At 37.2% G+C, this 25,547-nt stretch overlaps 1 protein-coding gene across 1 annotated transcript in view; it reads right to left on the bottom strand.

The window, feature by feature from the left end:
• Positions 1 to 25,239, bottom strand: part of kcnb2b (potassium voltage-gated channel subfamily B member 2b) — a 99,617-nt gene extending 74,378 nt beyond the window's left edge. The window contains exons 1-2 of the mRNA XM_083530261.1: positions 24,967 to 25,239; positions 20,906 to 21,873 (exon numbers count right to left, since the gene is read on the bottom strand). Coding sequence (XP_083386387.1) covers positions 20,906 to 21,487 — 582 coding nt within the window. The 5' untranslated portion in view covers positions 21,488 to 21,873; positions 24,967 to 25,239. The remainder of the gene's footprint in view (positions 1 to 20,905; positions 21,874 to 24,966) is intronic.
• Positions 25,240 to 25,547: the final 308 nt, after the last annotated feature.

Here is a 25,547-nt window from a genome sequence, read left to right as displayed (position 1 = left end):
AAAGATCAACTTAATAGTGTGTGCTGTATGAACTGATATTTTTGTTACTTTATATAAAACTATTTTTTTCCTAATTTTTATTATTATTGTCCTTATTTTGACCACATTTTCCTACCTCAGTTGTTTTCTCTGTCTGTATTCTTTTTGCTGTTAGTTTCTTTCTTTCTATCTTTCTTTTTAAATTTTTCAATTGTTGTATTTGTACTAAATCTTAATTTCATTTTTTTTATTTTTTTTTTATTTAAAAATTCTTTATGAGAGGATGGGTTCCCATTTAAGTCTGGTTCCTCTCAAGGTTTCTTCCTCATACATCTTAGGGACTTTTTCCTTGCCACAGTCACCACTGGGATAAACAATTATAAGGAACCTATGTCCAATAAATGTACACATTCTTTTATACAACCTTATTACCGCTTTATCTGTTTAAATCTGATTGAGACAATGTCCATTGTAAAAAGCGCTATACAAATAAAATGTAATTAAATTGAAAGGAAAAGTAAAGTAATTAAAAAAAAGTCTGCGGATTGGACAAAAACGTGGAGTAAGTGTAGAATAAATAACAATCATAGTTCAGGTCTCGAAAGAAATGCAAGTCCATTCCTACCAAATTATCAATATTAGACATTATTTCTAGACAATAAATGCGTTCAAAAACATAATCCACTGTGGGGTTAATTTCACAGTGCTTACAGGGATTTACTGCAAGAACAACGAGAATTAAAAAATCTTTAGCAGGATTACAGCCAGCTGAATGTTTAATAGTAGCACATCAAGCCAAGAGCTAAGATGCTTCACTGGCAGACATGGCACTTGGATTCACCTTCAGCAAAAAATAAATGTGTTAAATTAAGTGGAAAAATATCTAAAAGAGCTCATAAATGTTCATTAGGCTTGTCGAAGGGTGCGGTATAGATGTAACAATATCTCTGAGATCAGAGCAGTGACACTCGTCTAACAGACAGTATATGGTGTTATTTTCTTTCCTCTGCTGTTTCCTTTATTCAGTTTCTCTTATTTTTATTTCTTATTACTTTTTACTCTTACTTTTCTCATCCATACTTTTTTCATTCTTTCTTGATTTTCTTTCATTAATACTTTCCACATTTTCTGCTACCTTTCTTGCTTTCTTTCTTTTATGTCTCTTGCTCTTATTTCTTCATTTCCTATTTGTTTTCTATATCTGTTTTCTTTCCCCTGCATTTTCATAATTTTCTCTTTATTTCTTGCATCAAATAATTTCTTGCATGCTACATTTTTTCTAATTATGTGTGAGCTTTTTGGAACTCTTTCTTTCTTTCTTTCTTTCTTTCTTTCTTTCTTTCTTTCTTTCTTTCTTTCTTTCTTTCTCAATTGATTTCTTGCTTTTACTTTTTTCTCCTCTTTGTCATCTACCTTTCTTTTCTTTTCTGCCATGCCTTTTTTCTTTCCTTCTTTATTTTGTCCTTTCTTTTTTCTGGCCTTTGTCTGTGTTCTTTCTTTCTTTCTTTCTTTCTTTCTTTCTTTCTTTCTTTCTTTCTTTCTTTCTTTCTTTCTTTCTTTGCTTTGCACGTTTGCACTGTATGTCCTATTAAGTGTGCATTTATGTACAGTATATCAGCTGAAATTACAATAAAATGCACTTGGTTTCTTTTCCTATTTGTCTTCTATCTTTTCTCATCTTGCTTTAGTTTACGTTTGTCATTCACTCTGTGTATTTATTACTGCCTTTTTATGAGGGCTGGGTAAAATGACTATAATGTCAATATCTTGAAAAATGACCTGTTACAGTTTTTGGGATGTCATTAGCTTTTGAAAGATCTTAATACTCTTGGAACTTCCTTAAGTTTTTCCTGCTTTATTGTAGACATACTGAGTTTAAAATAAAACTGACAAGCACATGCTATTCCCTGTATACAGTAAGCCTTGCGATGGTTCACACATGCCTTATTTACTCTATTGAATGCTTTATTAACATTAGTTCATTATGTACATAGTTTAGACATTAACTTATTGCAGTACATAGTGAGACTTTATTATTTCGTTCATACTAAAACTTTGATTTAAATTACAATGTCAATGTAACTAACTGCAACTTGAATACAAAAGTAACAATAAAAGCTTTTTTTCTCTGTTATCTCATGTATTCTTTCACTTATATGTGTTCTGTCTTTCTTTGATTGTGTGTGTGTGTGTGTGTGTGTGTGTGTGTGTGTGTGTGTGAGAGAGAGAAAGAGAGAGAGAGAGAGAGAGAGAGAGAGAGAGAGAGAGAGAGAGAGAGAGAGAGAGAGAGAGAGGCTTTTCCTGTTAACCTGAAACTGTACAGTTCTTATTACAATGCTAATTTAACTAACTGCAACTCGACTACAAGAGCAACACTAAAAGCCTTCCTTCTGCTAATAGGCTAATTAGCAATTAGTATGGATGATTAGCTCTCTGGCTGAGTTAAACCTGACAGAGAACACAGAAGGAAACACAGTAACACAGATGCAGTACTATGTTTTATTTTACCATTAACACACAAATTACTTTATTATTCTATAAGCATTAGCATGCTAGCAAGTATGAAAGCTAGCATGACATGAATGAATGCATATTGAACAAAACCAGAAACAAATCTAAAATGTCTAAAATGCTGAATAGCTGTTGTTTATTTTAATGCTTTACTTTAATAAAGATATTAAAACATAGTAGCACAGAGTAATATCTTAATAAACTGTTGTTTTAAATTTTTATCATGTCGTGCCTTAATACTCTAGTTTTTGTAGCAGGGTAAATGAAGATACATTTTGTTTACTTTGTTTCTCTCCCTCTTTGGTCGGTAAGTATGATTAAACACACTCCTTACTACTTGGCAATGGACCATGATGGATGTTTGAAAACACACACACACACACACACACACACACACACACACACACACACACACACACACACACACAGAGCAGCTGCGTAGGGACTCACAGAGATAGAGACCTATTACGCCATTTCAGATATACACAAGTGTGTTTCAAGTGCTTTGTTCAAATGATTAATTTATGCCCTGGTATTTTTTGGGGTTCCTTGAAACATCATGAAATTGATGTCAGTATAGATTTTGAAGGACATAATGCAATTTTACAGATGCTGGGCTGTCAGATAAGAGCAGCTTCAAGAACACATAATGGTAGAAGAATCTCAATTAGATATCACATGCCCACCAAAACATTCAGCGACTTTCTTCTAAAGAAAGGAAGGATGATTTTAGTTATAACGAATAGAACCCACTTTGAAGAGTGGCACTTGCTAAAATATGTGGAGTTAGGTGTAATGGGTCGAGCTTGCTATAATGGGTGAAGTAAAGTGTAATGGGTGGAGTTTGCAATAATGGGTTAAGTGAAGTGTAATGGGTGGAGCTAGCTATAATGGGTGAAGTGAAGTGTATTGGTGGAGCTTGCTATAATGGGTGAAGTGAAGTGTAATGGGTGGAGTTTGCTATAATGGGTGGAGTAAAGTGTAATGGGTGGAGTTCGCTATAATGGGTGGAGTGAAGTGTAATGGGTGGAGCTTGCTATAATGGGTGAAGTGAAGTGTAATGGGTGGAGTTTGCTATAATGGGTTGAGTAAAGTGTAATGGGTGGAGTTCGCTATAATGGGTGGAGTGAAGTGTAATGGGTGGAGTGAAGTGTAATGGGTGGAGTTTGCTATAATGGGTGGAGTAAAGTGTAATGGGTGGAGTTCGCTATAATGGGTGGAGTGAAGTGTAATGGGTGGAGTTTGCTATAATGGGTGGAGTTAAGTGTAATGGGTGGAGCTTGCTATAATGGGTGGGGTTAAGTGTAATTGGTGGAGTTTGCTATAATGGGTGGAGTGAAGTGTAATGGGTAAAGCGAGCTATAATCAGTGGAGCTAGGTTTAATGGCTGGAGCTTGCTATAAGAAGTGAAGTGAAGTGTAATGGGTGGAGCTTGCTATAATGAGTGAAGTGAAGTGTAATAGGTGGAGTTTGCTTTAATGGGTGGAGTAAAGGGTGATGGGTGGAGCTTGCTATAATGGGTGAAGTGAAGTGTATTGATGGAGCTTGCTATAATGGGTGAAGTGAAGTGTGATGGGTGGAGTTTGCTATAATGGGTGGAGTGAAGTGTAATGGGTGGATCTTGCTATAATCTGTGAAGTGAAGTGTAATGGGTTGAGCTTGCTATAATCTGTGAAGTGAAGTGTAATGGGTGGAGCTTGCTCTAATTTTCGAAGTGAAGTGTAATGGGTGGAGCTTGCTATAATGGGTGGAGTTAAGCATAATTGGTGGAGCTTGCTTTAATGTGTGAAGTGTATTGGTGGAGCTTGCAATAATGGGTGAAGTGAAGTGTAATGGGTGGAGCTAGCAATAATCAGTGGAGCTAGGTTTAATAGCTGGAGCTTGCTATAATAAGTGAAGTGAAGTGTAATAGGTGGAGCTAGCTATGATGGGTGGAGCTTGCTATAATGGGTGGAACTAGCTATAAATAAACGCTTCACAAATAGTACAAAATAGCCGACCTCATCTGCCTTTTGTGAAAACATATTATATTGACCTGATATGCAAATAATGAAATGCGTTTTATATGAGGCCCTGTGATTCAACTAGCAAAGTGAAGCATTTCTGATATGCTTTTGTTTTTCGAGAAGTCAGAAATGGCTGTGTATATGTGTGTAGTGAAACTCTGCTTTTGGCAAAAGCAAAAATGAAGCCGCACTTCATGCATGCGTAAGCACAGGAGCTGAGTTAAAGAGCTGCATTAGTGTTCACATCACATCAGGCAACAAGGCCACACAATAATCACAGCACTATAGTCTCCATTCTTCTCCATGTCTTTTTCTTTCCACTTTTTTTTGCTTATATTTCTCTTTTGCCCTCTTTTTATTTCCATTGTTTCTTCTTCACTTATTTTCTATATTTTCACACTATTTTGTATGTATTTTCTCTTTCTTTTTTCTTAATACAAATTCTGTTTGCTCTTTATTTCTTTAGCTTGTTCTCTTCTCATTTGCCATCTTTTCTTCATTCCTTCCTTCTTTATATTTTCTTTCTTTCTGTCTTTCTGTCTTTCTTCCTTTCTTTCTTTCTTTCTTGCTTTGTCATTGTCTACTTCCTTTTTTACTTTTACCATTTGTCCCCTATCTTTCTTTTCTTCTTTGTATTCATCTTTCTTTCTTTTCCCATATGTCTTGCATGTGTGTATGTGTGTGTGTGTGTGTGTGTGTGTGTGTGTGTGTGTGTGTGTGTGTGTGTGTGTGTGTGGGTGGGGGGGGTGGGGGGGGGGTTGATGGGCTTTGGATAAGCTTTGGATCCCCTGTGCCCCTGACCAGGATAAAGTATTTACTAGAGATGTTTGAAATAAATGAAGCTCCTTAGAGAAGCTTTGCTTCTTGGCTTGTTTTTGGTTCCTGTAAGCTGTTTTGCCAACACTGAAAAAATAAAATGTGAGTTTTAGAGGTATCATGAGATTTGTTCACAGGCTAATGATAAATCTGGGCACAGATGTCTGAAAACTTGATAAATTAGGCTTTTTACTTTATGCTTCATATTTTGAACCTGCTCTCTATTCCAGTGTGCGCTTCAGTTCTTCTGTGAATGTTTTCCCCAATGTTGGCAGATTAATCCCTTTTGGCCAGCTTACTCTGAACCATTCATTTCTCAGTGTCAGACGCGCTGTCACTCCCTAACTCATTTTGTGTTTTTTCTTAAACGCGACAGAACCCTAACACTTCCAGTGTGAAGTTGCTGACTTCCTGCTATTGACCCTTTTGCATTACAACCCTCGAATACACTTACACACATTCACTCATTCTCAGCAACCACTTTATCCTGCTCAGGGTCATGGTGGACAAAAAAAGCCACAACGTAAGCTATTAGACCTAAAAAGATGAGTAATGAGAAAGGAATAAAAAACAGTGAGAGGTGAAGCAAGTCTAAGTGAGAACAATCTTGAGTTTAAATACATATAAACACAGTGACGGCATGCATTACATCGAGTATAAAAAAGGTACTCAGATTTATTTTTTTCTGCCATCCTGTGAAAGCTGCAATACAACAAGACTACCCAAGTGACTTTCCTCTTGTGACCTCTCTACACAGAAATAAGAGGTTATTAAAATAAACCACTAAGCGTGAAGCACATTTGTCAAGTGCGACGGCGAACATGTCGTTTGAGCTTCACTCAGAGCTTTTGTAATTACCAGTCATTGATTTCTTCACTAACTGTGAGGTAATTAAACCAGCAAATCTGAAATGTCACAGGTTTCAATGGAGCAAATCAAGGAGGAGGCACCACCTGCATTGTTCAACAGAAAAGAAAGGCTGTCCCAAATAACCAAGTATACCAGAGGTCCCCATCCACTGACTCGCAAACCAGTATGAGAGAAAAGTTGCTATCGAGTCGCAAAAACGTTTTGCTGAAATTGTCTATAGATATGTCACTGTAGTATATGTAGTGCGAGCCACTATCCAAATTTACATATAGTACAATTTCAGAGAATATTTAAAAGTATATTTTCTAAACAAAAATGCTCTGTGGTGTAAAAAAAAAAAAGCAGGCAACCCATGAAATTTACTCATAAGCCACACATCAGTGTATGTTCAAAGAAGCTGGACGACTCTGTTACCTCATATGTACATAGATTATCTAAACCTGGGGTTCTCCTACTTTTATATGAATTCCATAGACCACTTATGGATATACATTGAAGCCATAGGTTTTTTTATTTTAGAAATTTCCATTCAGCAAGCGGTTTTATTCAAAATATTATTATGTACAAGTTGACACCATTTTATAGGACTACATGTTTGTAAGTTTTTGAGGTTGGACTAAAGCTTTGACCAGTGAAGCTAATAAATCTATGTACTCATTAATATGAAGAAATATACTTATTTTGTTTGCTAACAGTGTAACTAAATAATAATAAAAAACACACAGAGATTGTAAGATCTTATACTTCCACCTTGTAAAGTGCTTAAACATTCAAATACAGTTTAATTTTGAGTACATTTCCTATCCATTTAACTCAGGTTACTCCACTGGCTACACTATATAGACAAAAGCTTAGGACACTTGATCATAAGATTCATATGTGCTTTTTAAACATCTCATACCACATTTAGTTCCCATTTCCTGTTATGAAAAAAACTCCACTCATTTAGGCATTAATGTAGAGTGATGAACACTGGCCTGCTGAAACCGGTTTGCGTCTCCTAGTTCAAGTAAAGGAAAAATTTTATGCTACTCATAAATCCTTTGTAGTAACAGCGCCGGGAAGAATTACATATGGCTGAAAAAGTCAGGTGTCCAGATGCTTTTGTCCAAATAGCGTAGCTTTAGTGTTAATTTATTTGTTTGTATGTCTATTTTTACTAATAAATGTAAGTTGGCAGTTGTGTCTGCCATGGCTTCTTTAAAAATACACTCCCCTTACAGGTTTGTACATGTTAGTCAGCTTTCTAGGATTAGCAGTTAAAAATATCAAAATATGAATTGTATTTTAAAAATACTATGACTCATGAGTCCTGTCAGCGAAGCTCGCTTTAGCCTACCGTTCAGCATAATCATAGAAAAATGTGTACAGAGAGTATGAATATAATTTCAGAAGACCTGTTAGATTAGCTCATGTTAGTCAGTTGTTTACGAGGCATAAGTTTATGGCTATTATGACCAACTGCCTAATATCATGTTGGCTAATATCATGTAGTATCCCTTTTTGCTGCCAAAACAGTCTTGACCCATCAAGCATTAACAGCTGTCACTGGTTCACCACGGATTCTTCCTTGGACCACTTTGAATATATACTGACCACTCCAGAACGTGAACAGCCCACAAGAGTTGCGGTAAAACAGTAGCAATAGCGATGATAAATATGAACATTTATGAATACACCTTCAAACTTTTGCTAATTAGGTGTGTTTTTGTATTGCTTATCTGATTAGCTGAGGGCTAAAGCCATGCTTAAGCAGTGGCAGGATTTGCATTAGTACCCAGTAAACCAGATCATTAATCCAAATTCTCAAATGCTACCCCAAATCCTGAACCACAATGCTACCACTGCCTTTTATAGAACCGCTATCGATAGCATTGAAAACACTATTGTAATATGGGTAAGTCACAGAGGGCAAGCGAGTGCAAAGAAACATTGCGGATTTTTGCTCAATGAATCCAGAAGGAGCTAGGTTTAGTTACTTACCCATATTACGATAGTGTTTTTAATGCTACCACTGCCTTTCATAGGACCGCTATCGATAACATTGAAAACGCTATCGTAATACTAGACCTAGCTCCTTCTGGATACATTCAGCAAAAATCCGCAATGTTTCTTTGCACTCGCTTGCCCTCTGTGACGGATACAATAGCGTGAGCTGATATGATTTAAGCCGCAGAGGTAACCTTTAATCGCATTGCTGGTCCATTTACACTAATTCACTCAGGTAGATCGTGACATTACTGTGATTATTCTGCCATCATTTTATAGTCCATTACTTCAGCAGTATCCTGGTGTGGCTCTCATTACTGAGAGTAAGTCATGTAGAAAAAGCACTCAGTTGAGATAGAAAGTCCTGCTGTTTCAGAAATACAGCGTTTTTTTTCCGTTTCTTTTTTCTCCCGAACTGCAATATTTGAGTCTCTTAATTGCAAGGTTGGTGAATAGTTGTATCTTTAAAAAGAAAAGAATATATTATTGTTTCGAGAATGTCCTCAGAAACTAGGGAAAAAATAACCGAGTTGTATGTTGGTGGTATTTATTTCTTTGCAAAAGGAGATGACTCACTTTTTGATATGAAGCTGCATCGAGTGATTTTCACATGGCAGTGATAAACACAGGCAGGTCCTGCTTTTGTATGGTATGCTATAGTTTGTATGGACTTACAGATATCTACTGTTTAAGACGTTCTGAGACACACAGGCAACACACAGGCATTTGAATGCGCCAAATCACCACAATCGTATTTTTTCCTCAAGAGGATCTGCAACCAATACGACCCTTCTTGTAATCTTCAGATTTATGTCTGATCATGAAAGTGAGCAGAGAGGATTTAGGACACACCACCTGCAAAGATTGGGCCTCTGGGGGGGAAACGTAATTTAACTCAAGTAATACACACAGGGGGAAAAGGGGACACAAATCATAAGTGGAATATTATTTTTTTTTGGATTTTTGAATATCAGTTTTATTTTTTTATTATTTAAAATTATCATTATTATTATTTTTATTATTATTGCAATTATAATTATATGTATTAAACAAAAAAATAATATATGCAATATAAAAACATTTTTTTTATTAAATACAAATATGCACAAAAGTATTGGGACACCTGAATTTTCCAGAAATATGTGATTTTTCCCCAAACTGTTACCTCAAATTTAGAGGCACTCTAAAAATATGGTTTACATTGGTTGAAGTAAAAGATCTTCTGCTATAGAGCTCTGACGTCAACGCTAGTGAACACCTTCGGGATTAATTAGAACACTGACTGCACCCCAGTCCTCAGACCTCACATCAGTACCTGACTTTCTAACACCCTTGTTGCTAAATGAGGACTAATCTTTACAATCACAGGTCGGAATTCTAGTGGATCATCTTCCCAGAAGATCAGAGATTATTATATACACACTAAATGTGGAATAAGATATTTAAAAAGTACATACCGATCTTATGCTCAGGTGTCCACAAACCTGTCCATATAGTGCATTTAGGAGAATCCTGTCTTTTTCTTTCGTTAGAGAAACTTATATAAGTGGGACTAGCAGCGTCTAACCAGCAGCAGGAGTCAGGCTCCAGCAGACACAAACTGTAACTCACTTTGAGAGAAAGAAAACAAATTAAATCCTGGATGCATTTAAGGAATCGACTTGTTGATTTTTTTTTCTCTAACACAAAACCCAAAAGAGCGCAACACTCACACACAGACCCTTCCTATTTCCACACCACAGCAAGGTGTGTGTTCTTAATAATGAGTGTTGCTGGTTATATATCTGTGCTAGTGTTTGTTAGGGCTGGCGGCTCAAATGCCTGGGGAGGAATTTATTTCCTTTATTTATGTCTAGGTTCATAAAGCTAAAACGTATGGTATTGATTATAGAGATTTGTGCACAAGAAGCGCAAATAAGAGCTAAAGACATACGCTGAGGTGCCAGTTTATTAGGTATAGCTACTATAGTAATTTTCGAGGGAGATTTTACTAACTTCAATGATTACATGCTACAAATTCTGGCTTGTGAAATGCTCTGTGAATTTTGTTGTTCATGTTTCTAGATGTCCATCAGTAAAAAATGAACCACACTAAGTGGATTTTATTTGGGTCCGGATACTGGTATGGGGTTTTGGGTTTTCTACGTCCTTATTTCTGAGACACACTACGGCTGTCAGATGGATATTTCTGACTGCTGCATGGTTCACAACCCAGGGTTGATTTAATGATTTGTTTAAATACAGTAGTGATACACGCTACTATGTCAGTATTTGTACTGCTGAGAAGGGTCCAATAGGCAAAAAATATATGGTCACTGGTGGCCCTTTGGTGGTCTGTGTCCATAAATGGATGAGGTAAAGTAGTTACACAGTATGAAGAGTGTACAAATGTTATCCTGTAACATTTGTACACATTTTTATTTAAGCAATGTTGCAAAAGTGCGGTTATACCGAACACTGGCATGGCTTTGATTTGTAACCAAGGTGCAAAGCTGATGTAATGTAACCATATAGTCCATTTATTTTTTGCTATGCTGTGCTTTTTAGGGTGCATTTTTCAAGAATCTTTTCTATTGGAATTAGCATTTTTAATTTGGGAGATACCTTTTTATTTTTTACTCATTTCAGAAAAATGTGCCATTTCTCTCTAAAAATAAATTGCATTAAATGAGATGCTGCTTTGAGAGCACAAGCCTATGGTTCTGGTGTGTGGAGGAATGGTTCACTGTAACTATAGAAAATGTTCTCTTTAAAACAGTGCAGGACAATAAAATACTGAACTGCATCAATTATTAAAATATACTTCTATAGGTCAGTCATTTAAGCTTTGACTTTGTTTCAAGTTGAAATGTAAAACAAGTCATTTTTAATCATGAATTTTTTGGTACCTTTTACTCATGTGCTGGAATGATGCACTTCATTAATCACGCAAACACTTTGACAGACCAAATTATAAAATGAACTAATTATGTTGACGTATATGTCCACTGAATGACAGCAGGTAGCTATTAAACAGCTTTGATCTATTTTAGATATTTCTAGCATTCAGTCATAGAGACATGTGATGTTTTTTTGCAGACATCTCTAGAAAATTGTGGCTGCGATGGCTGAGGAAAATTCAGGATTCTAATTACACCATAATACCATGCTATTAATTCTTACTCTGTGACTCCTCCAAGCAGCCTATGACATGAATAAAGGATGTAATGAAAACAGGCAAAAACACAAGACATAAGCAACATATGTACAAAGTTATAATATAAACAGAAGTGTGTGCATGTACAAAATGTGCAATGTAACATCATAGAAAGGCAGGTGCAGAGCGTTGGGTTACTGATCGGAAAGTCAGGGGTTCAAGCCAACACTGTTGGGCTCTTGAGCAAGGCCCCTTAGCCTTCTGTGCTCCTGAGGCGCTGTATCATGGCTGACCCTGTGCTCTGAACGCAAAGAAAATAATTTTACTGTGCTATAATGTATATATGACAATAAAGGCTTTTCTAATTTATTCTATTCTATTTATCTATCATGGAATGGCCTGCGCAGTCACTGCGCAGTCACTGCACCTACTGTAAATCCTATTGAACTGCTTTGGGATAAACTGGAAGACCAGAAAGAAATCTCCAACTAGTAAAGAACACATTTGCCAAGTTTTGCGAGAGGCATGGCAAAGTATTTCAGCTGAATGCTTAGAAAGAAAGGACTGTCCGGATGCCAAGAGTGTGTAAATTTGTTATTTATGCTAAGGGAGGATTTTTCAGTGAAACTAAGGATGAACGTTTTTACATGTATGCATTTGATTGGTCAAATAATTTATCCAAGTCAAAAACAATTAAAAACTAGGTGTTTTTAAACTTTTAATAGGCACTGTACATAAATATATACTGTTCACTATATTGTAAAAGGTTTGCAGACACCTGGTCATAAGGTGCTTTTTAAACATTGCATTCCACATTTAGTCCCAATTTGCTCTTTTAATTCCCTCCACTCTTCTGGGAAGATGTTCCACTAGATTTCGGAGTGTGCTTTTGAACATTAGTGTTCATCAGCCACAAGGGTGTTAGTAAGATCAGGTAGAGCAGGTTTGGGTTCCAACTTCAAGTAAACACAAAATTTTATTATACCGCATCCAGACATCCTATACAATTGTGTGCCTCCAGCATTGTGGTAACAGTTTAGAGAAGAACCACATATGGCAGAAAGTCAGGTGTCCACTGCAGGAGTTTGTGTAACGCACCAAGACCTTGCGTATTAACCCAATGAGCTGAATCAGGTATGTTAAATGAGGCGGAATGCTCAACTCTACAATGCTGTGGAATGCAAGGACTGCAGTCTGACACTTCTATACCATAATGTTGGTAGATTTTTTTTATTGGATCTACTTAGCTTAAAAAAAAAACATCCAGGCAGCATTTTCACAGCCCAATCAAATTAATGTAATAAATACAAATAATAATGAAGTCTGAATATGTCTAAAATAGGAAGTTCTATTGTTCTAAATAAGGTTTGGGATTGTCGAGACTGAAAAGTCTCAGTTTATAGAATGTGTTTTAGGGTTGATTTTTTTACTGCATAGGTTCCACTCCCATTAAAAAAATTGCCAGTAGGTGGAATATCTTAATGAAATTGCCACTGGATGTAAATGAGTGTGTGAATAAAGCCCGGCAATGGCCTGACATCCCACCCTGGATGTGTTCCCACATAGCACCACTGGTTTATTTATCATTTTATTTTATTTATTGTATTTATTTCATCTATTTATGGCTTTCATTTATTTGATTTATCTCAGATATTTATGGCCTTCAGATTGACTGGTCCATTTGCCCTGTGTGTTTGTGTGTGTGTGTGTGTGTGTGTGTGTGTGTGTGTGTGTGTGTGTGTGTGTGTGTGTGTGTGTGTGTGTGTGTGAGTGGGTGTGGGTGTGGGTGTGTGTGTGTGTGGGTGTGGGTGTGTGTGTGTGTGTGTGTGTGTGTGTGTGTGTGTGTGTGTGTGTGTGTGTGTGAGTGGGTGTGGGTGTGGGTGTGTGTGAGACAGAATGTGTGCGTGTGTGCACGCACATGTGTACATGTTTGTGGTTTATGTTTTCCACCTGCCACCATAGTTAAATAACCCCGGTCTAGTGGGATCTATAAATAACCTCTTTAATAGCGATGGCCATGACACTGACGCCATCATAGTTGGCATTAATAGCTGTTGCTATGGAGCTTTAAACTCGAGACTCTTGTGGATTTGAGAAAAACTAATGTGATAGTTTAAAAGGAACAAAATTATCAAATTGTTTTAGCCTCTTCAGACTTATAAGTGCATCTCAATAACTTAGAATATCATTAAAAAGTTAATTTATTTTAGTAATTCAATACAAAAAGTGAAACTGGTATATTATATAGATTCATCACACACAGACTGATATATTTTTAGTGTTTTTTTCTTTTCATTTTGATGATTTTGACTTACAGATAATAAAAACCCAAAATTCAGTATCTCAGAAAATAAGAATATTGTGAAAAAGTTCAATATTGGAGACTCGTGGTGTCTCACTCTAATCAGCTCATTAAATCCAAACACCTGCAAAGGTTTCCTAAACCTTTAAATGGTGTCTCAGTCTGGTTCAGGCTACGCAATCATGGGGGAAGACTGCTGACTTGACAGTTGTCCAGATGACGATCATTGACTCCCTGCACATAGAGGGTAAGACACAAAAGGTCATTGCTAAAGAAGCTGCTGTTTACAGAGTGCTGTATCCGAGCACATTAATGGAAAGTTGAATGGAAGGAAATATTGTGGTAGAAAAAGGTAAAAAGAAGCCCATTCAAGAATTTGGGGAGATTCACAAAGAGTGGACTGCAGCTGGAGTCAGTGCTTCAAGACACACACAGACGTATCCATGAACTACAACTGACACATTCCTTGTGTCAAGCCATTCCTGTACCAGAGACAACGTCAGAGGTGTCTTACCTGGGCAAAGGACAAAAAGGACTGAACTGTTGCTTAGTGGGCCAAAGTCATCTTTTCAGATTAAAGGAAAGAAAATTCAGCATTTTATTTAGAAATCAATGTCCCAGAGTCTGGAAGAAGAGAGGAGAGACAAAGAATCCAATTTGCTTGAGGTCCAGTGTAAAGTTTGCACAGTGGTGGTTTGGGGAGTCCTGTCATCTGCTGGTGTTGGACCACTGTGTTTTATCAAGTCCAAGGTCAGCACAGCTGTTTACCAGAAAGCTTTAGAGCACTTCATGCTTCCCTTTTCTGACCAGCTTTATGGAGATGCTGATTTCATTTTCCAGCAGGATTTGGCACATGCCCACACTGCCAAAAGCACCAAATGTTGGGTAAATTACCATGGTGTTGTTGTGCTTGACTGGCCAGCAAACTAACCAGACCTGAATTCCATAGAGAATCTATGGTGTATTGTCAAGCAGAAAATGAGAAACAAGAGACAAAAAAAATGCAAATGAGCTAAAGGCCACTGTCAAAGAAACCTGGGCTTCCATACCACCTCAGCAGTGCCACAGACTGATCACCTCCATGCCACACCGAATTGAGGCAGTAATTAAAGCAAAAGAAGCCCCTACCAAGTAATGAGTACATATGACAAATTAACATACTTTCCAGAAGGCCAACATTTCACTAAAACATTTTTTTTGATTGGTTTTATGAAGTATTCTAATTTTTTTAGATAAATTAGTGGGTTTTTGTTCATTATGAGCCAAAAAGAAATAAATACTTGTGAAAATATCTTATTTTAATGATATTCGAATTTATTAAGATGCACCTGTATAAACACATAAACACAATACACACAATAATGTTAATCACAAATGGCTCTTTTCTCCAAAAAATAAAAAATAAAATGATAATAGAGCGATGCATTTATTTGTCACATCCTATACATTACAGCACAGTAAAATTCTTTCTTCATATATCCAGCATGTTAGGAAGCTGGGGTCAGAGTACAGGGTCAGCCATGATACAGTATCCCTTAGGTTAAGGGCCTTGCTCAAGAGCCCAACAGTGTCAGTTTGGCGGTTAACCTTAAATAAATATAAACCTCATAAGAGGTTTGTTTTACACACACACACACACACACACACACACACACACACACACACACACACACACATATAGGCTGCTGCAACATGATGACATAATATGTCTGCATATTATGTCATCTGCTACACATGTTAGACACATGGTTTTGGAGGGAGGTTGCAGTGGGGTTGGTGTCTCTCGATATTTAGCTTATTTAGGCAGTCATTCCTGGGATTAGATTTAGATTTTGTTTGTTTGTTTGTTTGTTTGTTTGTTTGTTTGTTTGTTTACATTTTATACTAATTGCACTTTATATAAAAAAAAAGCCTAATAAAAAAGGGTCTAACAGACTCTTGCTCCCTTCATCTGACTGCAGCAACTCATCCTTTCATATGTCAGCTAGGCTACATATTACGTTTGTGAAATATTTTGGATTTGTTTTAGATTCTTTCTTTGTGCTTTTGTTGACATTAATATGTAATTTGGTTTTGTTTGCCTTATATATTTAATTGGTTTAATTTGATGCTGCTTTTGGAGAGAGAATGAGGAAAACAATTTGAGAGAGAATGAGGATAATATTTGGAGAGAGAGAAAGAGTTTTTGGAACTGTTTTGTTGATGAGCCTTCAAACAGCTATAATTGAAGCTACATGTAAGGACTGTGTTCAGAATTAAACTTTCTTTCGGCTTCAGCAAGAGTGCACTGGCTTGTGCAACCCTAATGGCTGTGTTCGGTTCCCTGACCGGAAATCGAACCCGGGCCGCAGCGGTGAGAGCGCCGAATCCTAACCAGTAATAGAAATAAAAGCTCTTTGGTTTAAAAAAATATCCTTAATATCACTGCAAACTTTAAATAATGAGCCAAATATTTCCATAGTTGGATTATGTTCATTAAATTAATTTGTCAGGATGTCAGAGAGAATCTGTTGTGCACCGTTCATCATCAACATCATCTCCCATTATAGCTGCAGAATTCAGAAATTAAAAGTGAAACGTTTGTGAAGAGGTACAAATTTAAATGGTTCTACATTTAGGAATCACAATATTCAGCTCTGAAGCTCAAATACGCACTCTAAAAGCTTTTAAATAGCATTTCAAAAAGCTTCACATCTTTGACATACTTCAAGGTGGCAATTTCTTCCTTTTTCTTTCTTTTTTTTTTTTCATGGGACCCACTCAGATGTGAAATATTATCCGGAACATCATCCTGCAGCCTCCTTCTGAATTAGCACTGATTGAATTTGATCCATTTCTTTCCTCGGGTTAAAAGAGACGAAACTGTACGTCATCACAGTTTCTGTGTGTGCTTTCCCTGCAGTTATTAAACATTAATATGCCATTTTCCTTATTATCCAAGAATCTATTATTTAGCACAGAGACCGGGAATCACCTAACTGTGCCGACTAAGGCAATTGGTTAACAGGAGTTTTATGCTAATTGGCAACTACAAGCTTTAATACAATCTTCTTCTTCTTCTTCTTTCATCTGCTCCCATTAGGGGTCACCACAGCGGATCATCCGTCTCCATACCACCCTGTCCTCTACTTCTGCCTCTTTCAAACCAACTACCTGCATGTCTTCCTTCACCACATCCATAAACCGCCTCCTTGGCCTTCTTATTTCCCTCCTTCCTGGTGGCTCCATCCTCAGAATTCTCCTACCGATATACCCCATGTCCCTCCTCTGCACATGTCCAAACCATCTCAATCTCGCCTCCCTTAACTTGTCCCCAAAACATCCTACATGCGCTGTCTCTCTAATAAACTCGTTTCTAAGCTTGTCCATTCTCGTCACTCCCAACAAAAACCTCAACATCTTTAGCTCTGCTACCTCCAGCTCCACTTCCTGTCTTTTACTTAATTCAATGCTTGTAAAAATTCATGGAAGTACATGAGAACATTTTGGAACTAACATTAATGCTGGAGTGGGCAGTTAGCTATGAAGCTTATAGGACAAGGAACATTTGCTATGAACGAGCCAACCTCCTTTGCGAGTGTGTAATAAAATATAAAATGTTATCTGTACTAACAGAGCAGTCTATTTGTATCAATACATCCACAGAGCAGTTTATTTGGAACACCTATATAACACCTGCTACTTCATTTATATTTGCATTTCTCTCATTTGGCAGACGCCCATATCCAGACTTACAAGTGAGCAGGTAAAGGTTAAGGCCTTGCTCAAGGGCCCAAAAGTGGCAGCATGGTGGTGCTGGAATCTAAACTAATACCTTCCAATCAGAGATTTTAACCACTGAGCTACCACTTACCACTTAATTCATGCAGCTATCTAATCAGCTAATCAGATAGCAGGATTACAATTCATAAAGTCCTGCAGAACACATTTCAAGAGCTTTCACTGATGTGATCCCAGTGTCTGTGATTGTGGTGTGGTTGGTTGGTATGGACTTTCCATAAACTTCTAATCTTTTTAAATTTTAACCCATACAAAATTCCCAAGAGTTAACACAATGGTGTAAAAAAAAATAAAACATCCAGTGGGAGGCCGTTCTGCAGAAAAAACACATTGTCACTAAGAGAAAAGAAAAACATATCAGACAGATAGACTATGGTGATACGTATGGTGGTAAATGGTAATGGTTCTGTCTGCATTTATTTAAAGTTTAGGTGACAGAAGGGGATTCTGTGGATTCTGTGGAAAAGGCCACAGAAATATTTTTGGTTGTGCTTACTGGGTTGTTCCAAACATTCCTTTCACATATTACTAACGTTTCTTTTACCATAAAAGGTGAAAAATCCAGCCAATCACATAAATGTTGTTTTATACACAGCACATGTTTGTATCTCTGCCTGTCAGTTTTTGTGTATATTTTCACTTCTCGGTTTCAACAATGAGTTCATATGAAAACATGCAACCACACCTTCATCTGTTAAATTTTTTCATACAAACATGCTAAGTGAGAGAAATTTGCCAGTATGGCTAAATGTCACATTAAACAAGTATTCGTGTGAACTTCCTCGTATGGTTTGTCCTGAAATATTTATTCAAGAGAAGCTTCAAACTGAACTTTATTTACTTTTCCTGTTTACTGGTGGTGTGTAGGATCTTCTAAGAGAGAAAGAGAGAGAGAGAGAGAGAGAGAGAGAGAGAGAGAGAGAGAGAGAGAGAGAGAGAGAGAGAGAGAGAGAGATCTCGAGATACCATATCCATGATTTATGTGACCTGACGTGGGAAGTTATTCAGCAGAAATACTCTATTAAAAAATAGCTATTGTCGATACCAAAAAATACTTTCAACTCCTTTTGGGCATTTTATCACTCAGTCTGTGTGTGTGTGTGTGTGTGTGTGTGTGTGTGTGTGTGTGTGTGTGTGTGTGTGTGTGTGTGTGTGTGTGTGTGTGTGTATACATTTTAACACAGATCCAAAACAATACTAGACTATATATTTATATAATATTAAGGCAAAAACAGAAAGAGAAGAAAATATTGTACGTTTGTACTAATACTGTGGTTGATGTACAATTAAAACTGTTTGTCTAAAAACACTTGCATGATAGAAGTAATACCCAAAAAAAAAAAAGGTACACCATGCTTTACATGCGTTTGTAGCTGAAGACTTTTTCCGAAATGGAAAATAAAAACTTCAATCACAGCTTTCTTTTATTTCCTTCTAAATAAGTGATCATTAAAAAATTTTGAACCAAATCACTGCTAATGTAAAGCAAAGAAGGAAAATCGATTTCCCAAAAACAAAACTCACCAGCGGTCACACATCACACACATAAACAAAAATCAGCTGAGAGAAATAAACTAATTTTTTGTTCTAATACTCACTTGGTTTATCAGGTTTCACACAGAAAAACAAGCATTTTCTTAAACAGTTCCATCAAACATACTTCTTAGAGCATTTTAAATTTCTACTTTCACTTAAAAAAAGTCACATTAAACATTAAAGACAAAAAAGTATTGGGACACCGGACTTTCCCAGCCATACAACTGTATAGGATGTCTGCGGATCACTCATACTAGGAGACCTAAACCTTTTTTCAGCATGACAGTGCACAAAGCCAGCTCCATTAAGATATGGTTTACATTTGTAGTGGAAGATCTCCTGCTATAGAGCACTGACCTTAACCCTATTGAAACCCTTTGGGATGAATGTGGACACTGACTGCACCCCAGGCCTCCTCACCACACCCACATCAGTACCTGACTTTACTTACACTCTTGTGGCTGAATGGCTAAAAATATCCACAAGCACACTCCATAATCTAGTGGAACATCTTCTCAGAAGATTGGAAAGATTTATGACAGAATCTTATGGTCAGGTGTCCACAAACGTTTGTCCAAATAGTGTAGCTATTGTAAAGAATATTATCTTTTACCTAATAAATTATTTAGTAGGGATGTGTGAACGATGCATTTGGACCTGTCAAATAAGGATTTAGAGAAGTTTAGCTTTAGAACTCCAGAATAGATAAACACAAAAAAAAAAGCAAGCACACGCAAGCTTTCTTCTAAAATGGAGTATTATAAAGGCACAATAATGCAATAATAAATAAAAACAGCAATCTACAAAAGAAAAACACACCTAAACTGTCTCTAATTTCCCCTCACTTTGTGGGAAGAAAAACTAAATAAGCCCACACACACATATGCACACATACATGCATACTGATCCAGCAAAATAGGACATGAACGCAATTCTTCACATCCTCGGCCAGTTAATGTTTTGAATATTGCTTCTTAATGCTCTGATTGAGCTACAGGATACAAGAAAAGACCACGTATAGCCTCCAGTTTAGCACTGTGCACTCTCCTAAAGTACCTCACACTCTTCTTGTTGCATTGTCAAGTCGTTTAGTATTTTCTGACATTGTATAATACATTGTCAAAATGACACTGGGGTTATGAGCAAGAGACACAGATAGGGGATGGGTTAAGATGTGATGTAAGTACACTATATGCACAAAAAGTTTATAGCCACCTGACCATAAGATTTGTATGTGGTTTTTAAAAAAATATCCCATTTAACATTCAATTTATATTTACTGTTATAATAACCTCCCCTCTTCTGGGAAGATGATTGACTATATTTTGTGCTTGTGGAGATTTGTGTGTTTTTTTAGCCACGAGGGTGTTAGTAAAGTCAGGTACTGATGTTGAGTGAGGTGAGGAAGTCTGGGTTTGCGTTTACATTCATCCCACAGGTGTTCAGTAGGGTTGAGGTCAGAGCTCTATAGCAGGCCACTCAAGACTTCCATCATTGGAAATGGGGTTGAGTGTGTTTCCAAATAAATGTCAATCATTTGCTTTGTGTATGGAGACTTTGGGGTCTCCCCAGAGTATTCTGTCTTCCTTTATTTTTATGTAAACTGTTTTGATGGGCATATGATGCAGTGACAAGGCAAATCAGTCAATGAGGTCATGTGGTGGCATTTTGCAATGATGTAGTAGCTGTTTTCCCCTGACATCAGGAGATGTTTGCAAAACAACCCTAACGATAGATAGATAGATAGATAGATAGATAGATAGATAGATAGATAGATAGATAGATAGATAGATAGATAGATAGATAGATAGATAGATAGATAGATAGATAGATAGATAGATAGATAGATAGATAGATGTAAAAATGTTTGCTTATTTGGATGCTTGTTAGATATTTGGAAATTAGACATGATGGCTGATCACACACATGTTGGGTAAAGGGGAGCCTGTTGGTTTTGTACATTATAGGCCATAGTCTTACCTTAGCAGCGACTGAGGAGCTCGGTTTCTCCAGGAGATCCCACAGTTTCTTTCGCTTATTAGGACAGCAGGAGTGGTCAAACTCCCCCTCTCCATCCCTTTCTCGCAGCGTCTCCGCTTCCCTCCGCAGCTCCTCATTCATCTGCTCCTTTTTCTGATGATAGCGCGCCTGGCAGCACGACTCCAGATAAATCTCGTCAATACCCCAGTAATCGAGCTCCTGTCCGAACGAGAGCGCGCACATCTCCTCCATCATGTGCAGCTTCCCAGTGCGATAGAAGTTCAGGATGCTTGTGAACGCACCCGGATGCCGGTCGAAGAAGTACTCGTTCTCGTTCAGGCTGTAATCATCGCACACCTCCATTAAAGAGTCGTGCGTATTGCAGTCGCGCAGTTTCCCCAGGCGTGTGCGCGGGAGCCGCTCCAGGGTCCGCCAAAGCACTTCGTGGTTCAGGCCTCCCACGTTGATACGCACTCTTCTGGTGCAGGCTTTGGTGCGGATGATCTCGATAGGCTCTGGAGGAAGAGACATGGAGGAGCGAGAGCCTGATTTGGGAACCCCAAGGCCTACTTTATCCGCCATGGTTCACTCAAGATCTAAAAAAAACTGTTGTTTATATAATGAATAAAAAAACTAGTTTGGACTTCCTATATCTCAGAATAAAAAGGGTCAACTAATCAGCTTGGAGGTGCACGGGTCTGCTTTTGCAACTCCTAGACTGACTATGAGGCGCCATAGTGTGCACTCCCAAAATTATATACATTAAAACAGTTCTTCCCTGTGTGCAATTTGTAACATTCATATATATTAAAAAAATTATACATTGGCTATGTGCCAGGCTGTGTCGTTTTCTTCGGGTTATCCATCAGCCCCAATGGATACATGGATGAGGAATTCTTGAGAAAATAAAAATACAAAAAAGGTGAATCAGTCTACGTTGGATCTTCTTTACAGACGCGCCTCCAAGACTGCAAGGAAAGAAAATGAAAAATACCTGATTGTTAGTATTTTATTTTATTCTACACTCAGTTCAATTAACAACACAATCATCTATAATCATGTTTTAAGGGAAAAACAGCTAAAACATGCTCAAGGAGTGGCTAGAAATTAACAAATGACATCATATTTTAGATTATATTTGCATATTCATGGATTTATTGTGATTATTTGCATATTTTTGCATGAAAATAATCGTCGTACAAAACCCATATAGAAAGGCACCATCTTTGGCTGTAGTACACAGCTCGAAATTCCCCATCAGCTATTTTGCCACAAAGGTAGAAGTACTAAATTGTCTGCAAAGTCACTGTATCCTGTATCATTTCAATTTTCTCTTTACTTCAACCCCAAGACCCAAAATGTGCCTGCATGATATTGTCTCATGAAATGCACAATATGAGCAACATAAAAATATGGTTTGGAAAAGAATTTGAGTTCCTGCACAGAGCCTTGACCTCAACCCCACTAAATTGCAACACAGACTGAACACCAGACCTCTTCGTCCAACAATCAGTGCCTGACCTCAACCCTGACAGTCAGATGTCTTTAAAACATTTTGGCCAGAAAGTGTATTTATTTCGACACATATTATTTGACTTGCTGATCATTCACAGCACTGCAGTGACATGCCTTGACAGGATACAACTTCACAGCTACCTGCTTAAAGGAGCACTTAGTGTCTTGCAAGCGAATTAGAACGAAATAAACATGCTAAATCTTAAAGGAGTAAAAAATTCATTTCAATCAGTAGCTGTTTACTTACACACCCACACTGTGTGTAACATAGTCATTAGGCAGTTCCCTACAGTAGGTAGGCAGCATTTGTGCACTCCAGAGATAAAGGATGTCCTATTTGGAAGGAATTTGAGGGCACGTGTATGTCTCAGTGAAGGCAAGTCTATAAATCTGTACATAGAACCAGTGTTCCATGAAGGTTTCGAAGGACATTGTGTACCAAACCAACCCTTCAATACAAATCATATATAATATAAAAATTAACTAGCTAAAGTACAGATTTCAGCATCCACTCGCTAACTTGCTCATCAAAGTTCCTTTAACAAATAGGGCTTCAAGATTCAAACTCTGTGCTAGATAGCTGCACAGGTACAAACTGAAGAAAGTGCATTCCCAGAGCATTTTAATCAGCCGTCACACCGGCAGCACAGACTGTCACGTAATACATAAATAACGATCATTACCGCATATTGCTGCAGCGTTTACTCTTCACTACAAAAATTGGGCTTTCTATATAAAGACATTGCCCTAAACCTCTAAGCTATAAATTAGATATAATGAATTTGACATCACATAAACTTTATAATATGGGTCGATAATAACTAAACGAGGAATTAATGAGTGAGCTGGCTTATAAAACGGCACGTTTTTGTGTTGTGTTTGAAATATCTCTGATTGAAGAAGAAAAGAAATACAGGGAAAATATCATTCGAAACTATTGATTTCATACGAGTGTAACGTCAGAGTTCATTTATTTAATGTTTAGTAAATGTTAGTTCATTTGTTCAAAATATATATACTATATTATAATAACCTCCATTCTTCTGGCCAGATGTTCTATTGATTTTGGAGTGTGCTTGTGGAGATTTTTTGACAAGGGCATAAGGATAGTCAGGTGATAATGGTGAGGAGTCCAAGCGTGCACTAAGCTATCCAATTCATCCCAAATAGTGTTCAATATGGTTGAGGTCAGAACTCTATAGCAGGAGATCTTCCACTGTACACCATATCTTCATGCATCTGGCCTTGTGCACAGGTGCACTTTTATACCTGGAACACTACATCTGAACACATCCTATAATAATTGTGTGCCTCCAACACTTTCAACACCACATGCGTAGTTCATTCATCACTGTTAACTCTGTTAAAGCATATTATTACTACTATTTAGTATAAAATTGAATAAGTGCATTGCTATTACTATTACTATCTATTATATAGTATTAACTTTTAAATAAAAATGCTTTTATTTGGATTATTTGACCAATTAACATTTCCAGATTCAATTTATTAGTTGTCTATTAGATTCCTGCTTTCTGAAGTTCTGAACTTCTCCTGCTTGTATTGCAAATCCATTCATGGCAATGTGATCATTATGATTATTTTATTAAAAAATGAATCAAACACCGGACATGTTAATGAATCCAAGTTAGAATTTAATTAAAGCGGTTTCGGTAATAACGCATCGGACTGTCTATTTTTTTTATAAATATATTATTCAGGAACTACTGTGAATTCTACATTAATTACACTCGTAATAAAAAAAGAAATGCGTTCTTCACAGGTCCTTCGGAGGTTCTGTTTGAACAGTGTATGGTTCTACACTTTTTTAGAGAAGAATAATTCAGGGTTATGTGATGAAATAACACAATAATTACCCTTCCTGTTAATTATTTATAGTATCCATTAAGCATGAATTCAACCTTCATGTAAATGATGTATTCAATTATTAAAATGATTTCATTGGAAGAGAGTAGAGCAGAATTGAATATTATATCTGGATGGTGTGTTGAATTATTTTAAATCCTGTACAAAATGAGTCCGGTGATAGATTTAAAGAAGCGCCACAATTCAACACTAGAGTGATTTCCTTCATTCAAATGAACATTGTAGAAGTTTTCAAGTTCTGTACAGAGTGAAAGAGCCAATGCAGTGACCCCAGGAGTGGAGGTGTTGCGTCAACGCTGTTTATGATCGTTTCCTCCTTGCAAATCCTGACCTACAGCAGCATTGACGCAAACTGTTGCTCTTTTGTGACTAGGTGGATGCGCAGGATATTTGACGATCCTAGCATTTTCATAATCACACTCAGACTAAGCGTGAAGATGCAGTAACACTTTTTTTCAACCTGAATATCATGACAGATTTCCATCCAGCAGAATCATGAAGTGTCATTATTGCGCAGCGACTGAGGATGTATAGCAACATGTGTGTGTTTGTGTATATATATATATATATATATATATATATATATATATATATATATATATATATATATATATATATATATAGTATTTAAGAGACAGAGAGAAAAGAAAAGATCTTACCTTTTTGAAGTAAAGCAGCTTTGGCATGCAAGCCTTCTATCACACAAGCAGCTAAGAGTGAAGTAAAGACAGAGAAATAGATGGAAAGAGAGATGGAGAAAAAGAAAGGAAGGAAGAATTGATGTTTTGCCTAGAGCAGATTAATCTTCAGGATTTTCCGTGCAAATCTCCATTAAAGAGAACCGTTTCAGCTGCAACAGAACGAGAAAGAGAGAAGAAAAGAGTGTGCACCAAAGCAAAGCTGCGTCCATCTGCTGACAGAGAGAGAGAGTCTGTGTGTATGTGTGTATGAGCGAGCGTGTGAGGGAGGGTGTGTGAATGTGTGTGAGTGTGTATGTGTGTGTGTGTGAGAGAGAGAGAGAGAGAGAGAGAGAGAGAGAGAGAGAGAGAGAGAGAGAGAGAGAGAGAGAGAGAGAGAGGGACAATCTGCACCACAGTGTGGAGAGAAAGAGAAGCACATCAGAGAGAGCGGTTCGACTTCAGCCAACACACACACACACACACAAACACACACATATGCATACACACATTTTGAATTGCTATACAGAGACTATAATGTGTCCCAGTGACTTATGCATTGT

Source organism: Silurus aristotelis (assembly GCF_946808225.1).
Source record: "Silurus aristotelis genome assembly, chromosome: 25".
Taxonomy (NCBI): domain Eukaryota; kingdom Metazoa; phylum Chordata; class Actinopteri; order Siluriformes; family Siluridae; genus Silurus; species Silurus aristotelis.
The sequence above is the reverse complement of the archived record's forward strand: the minus strand, read 5'-3'. Positions and strand labels throughout refer to the sequence as shown.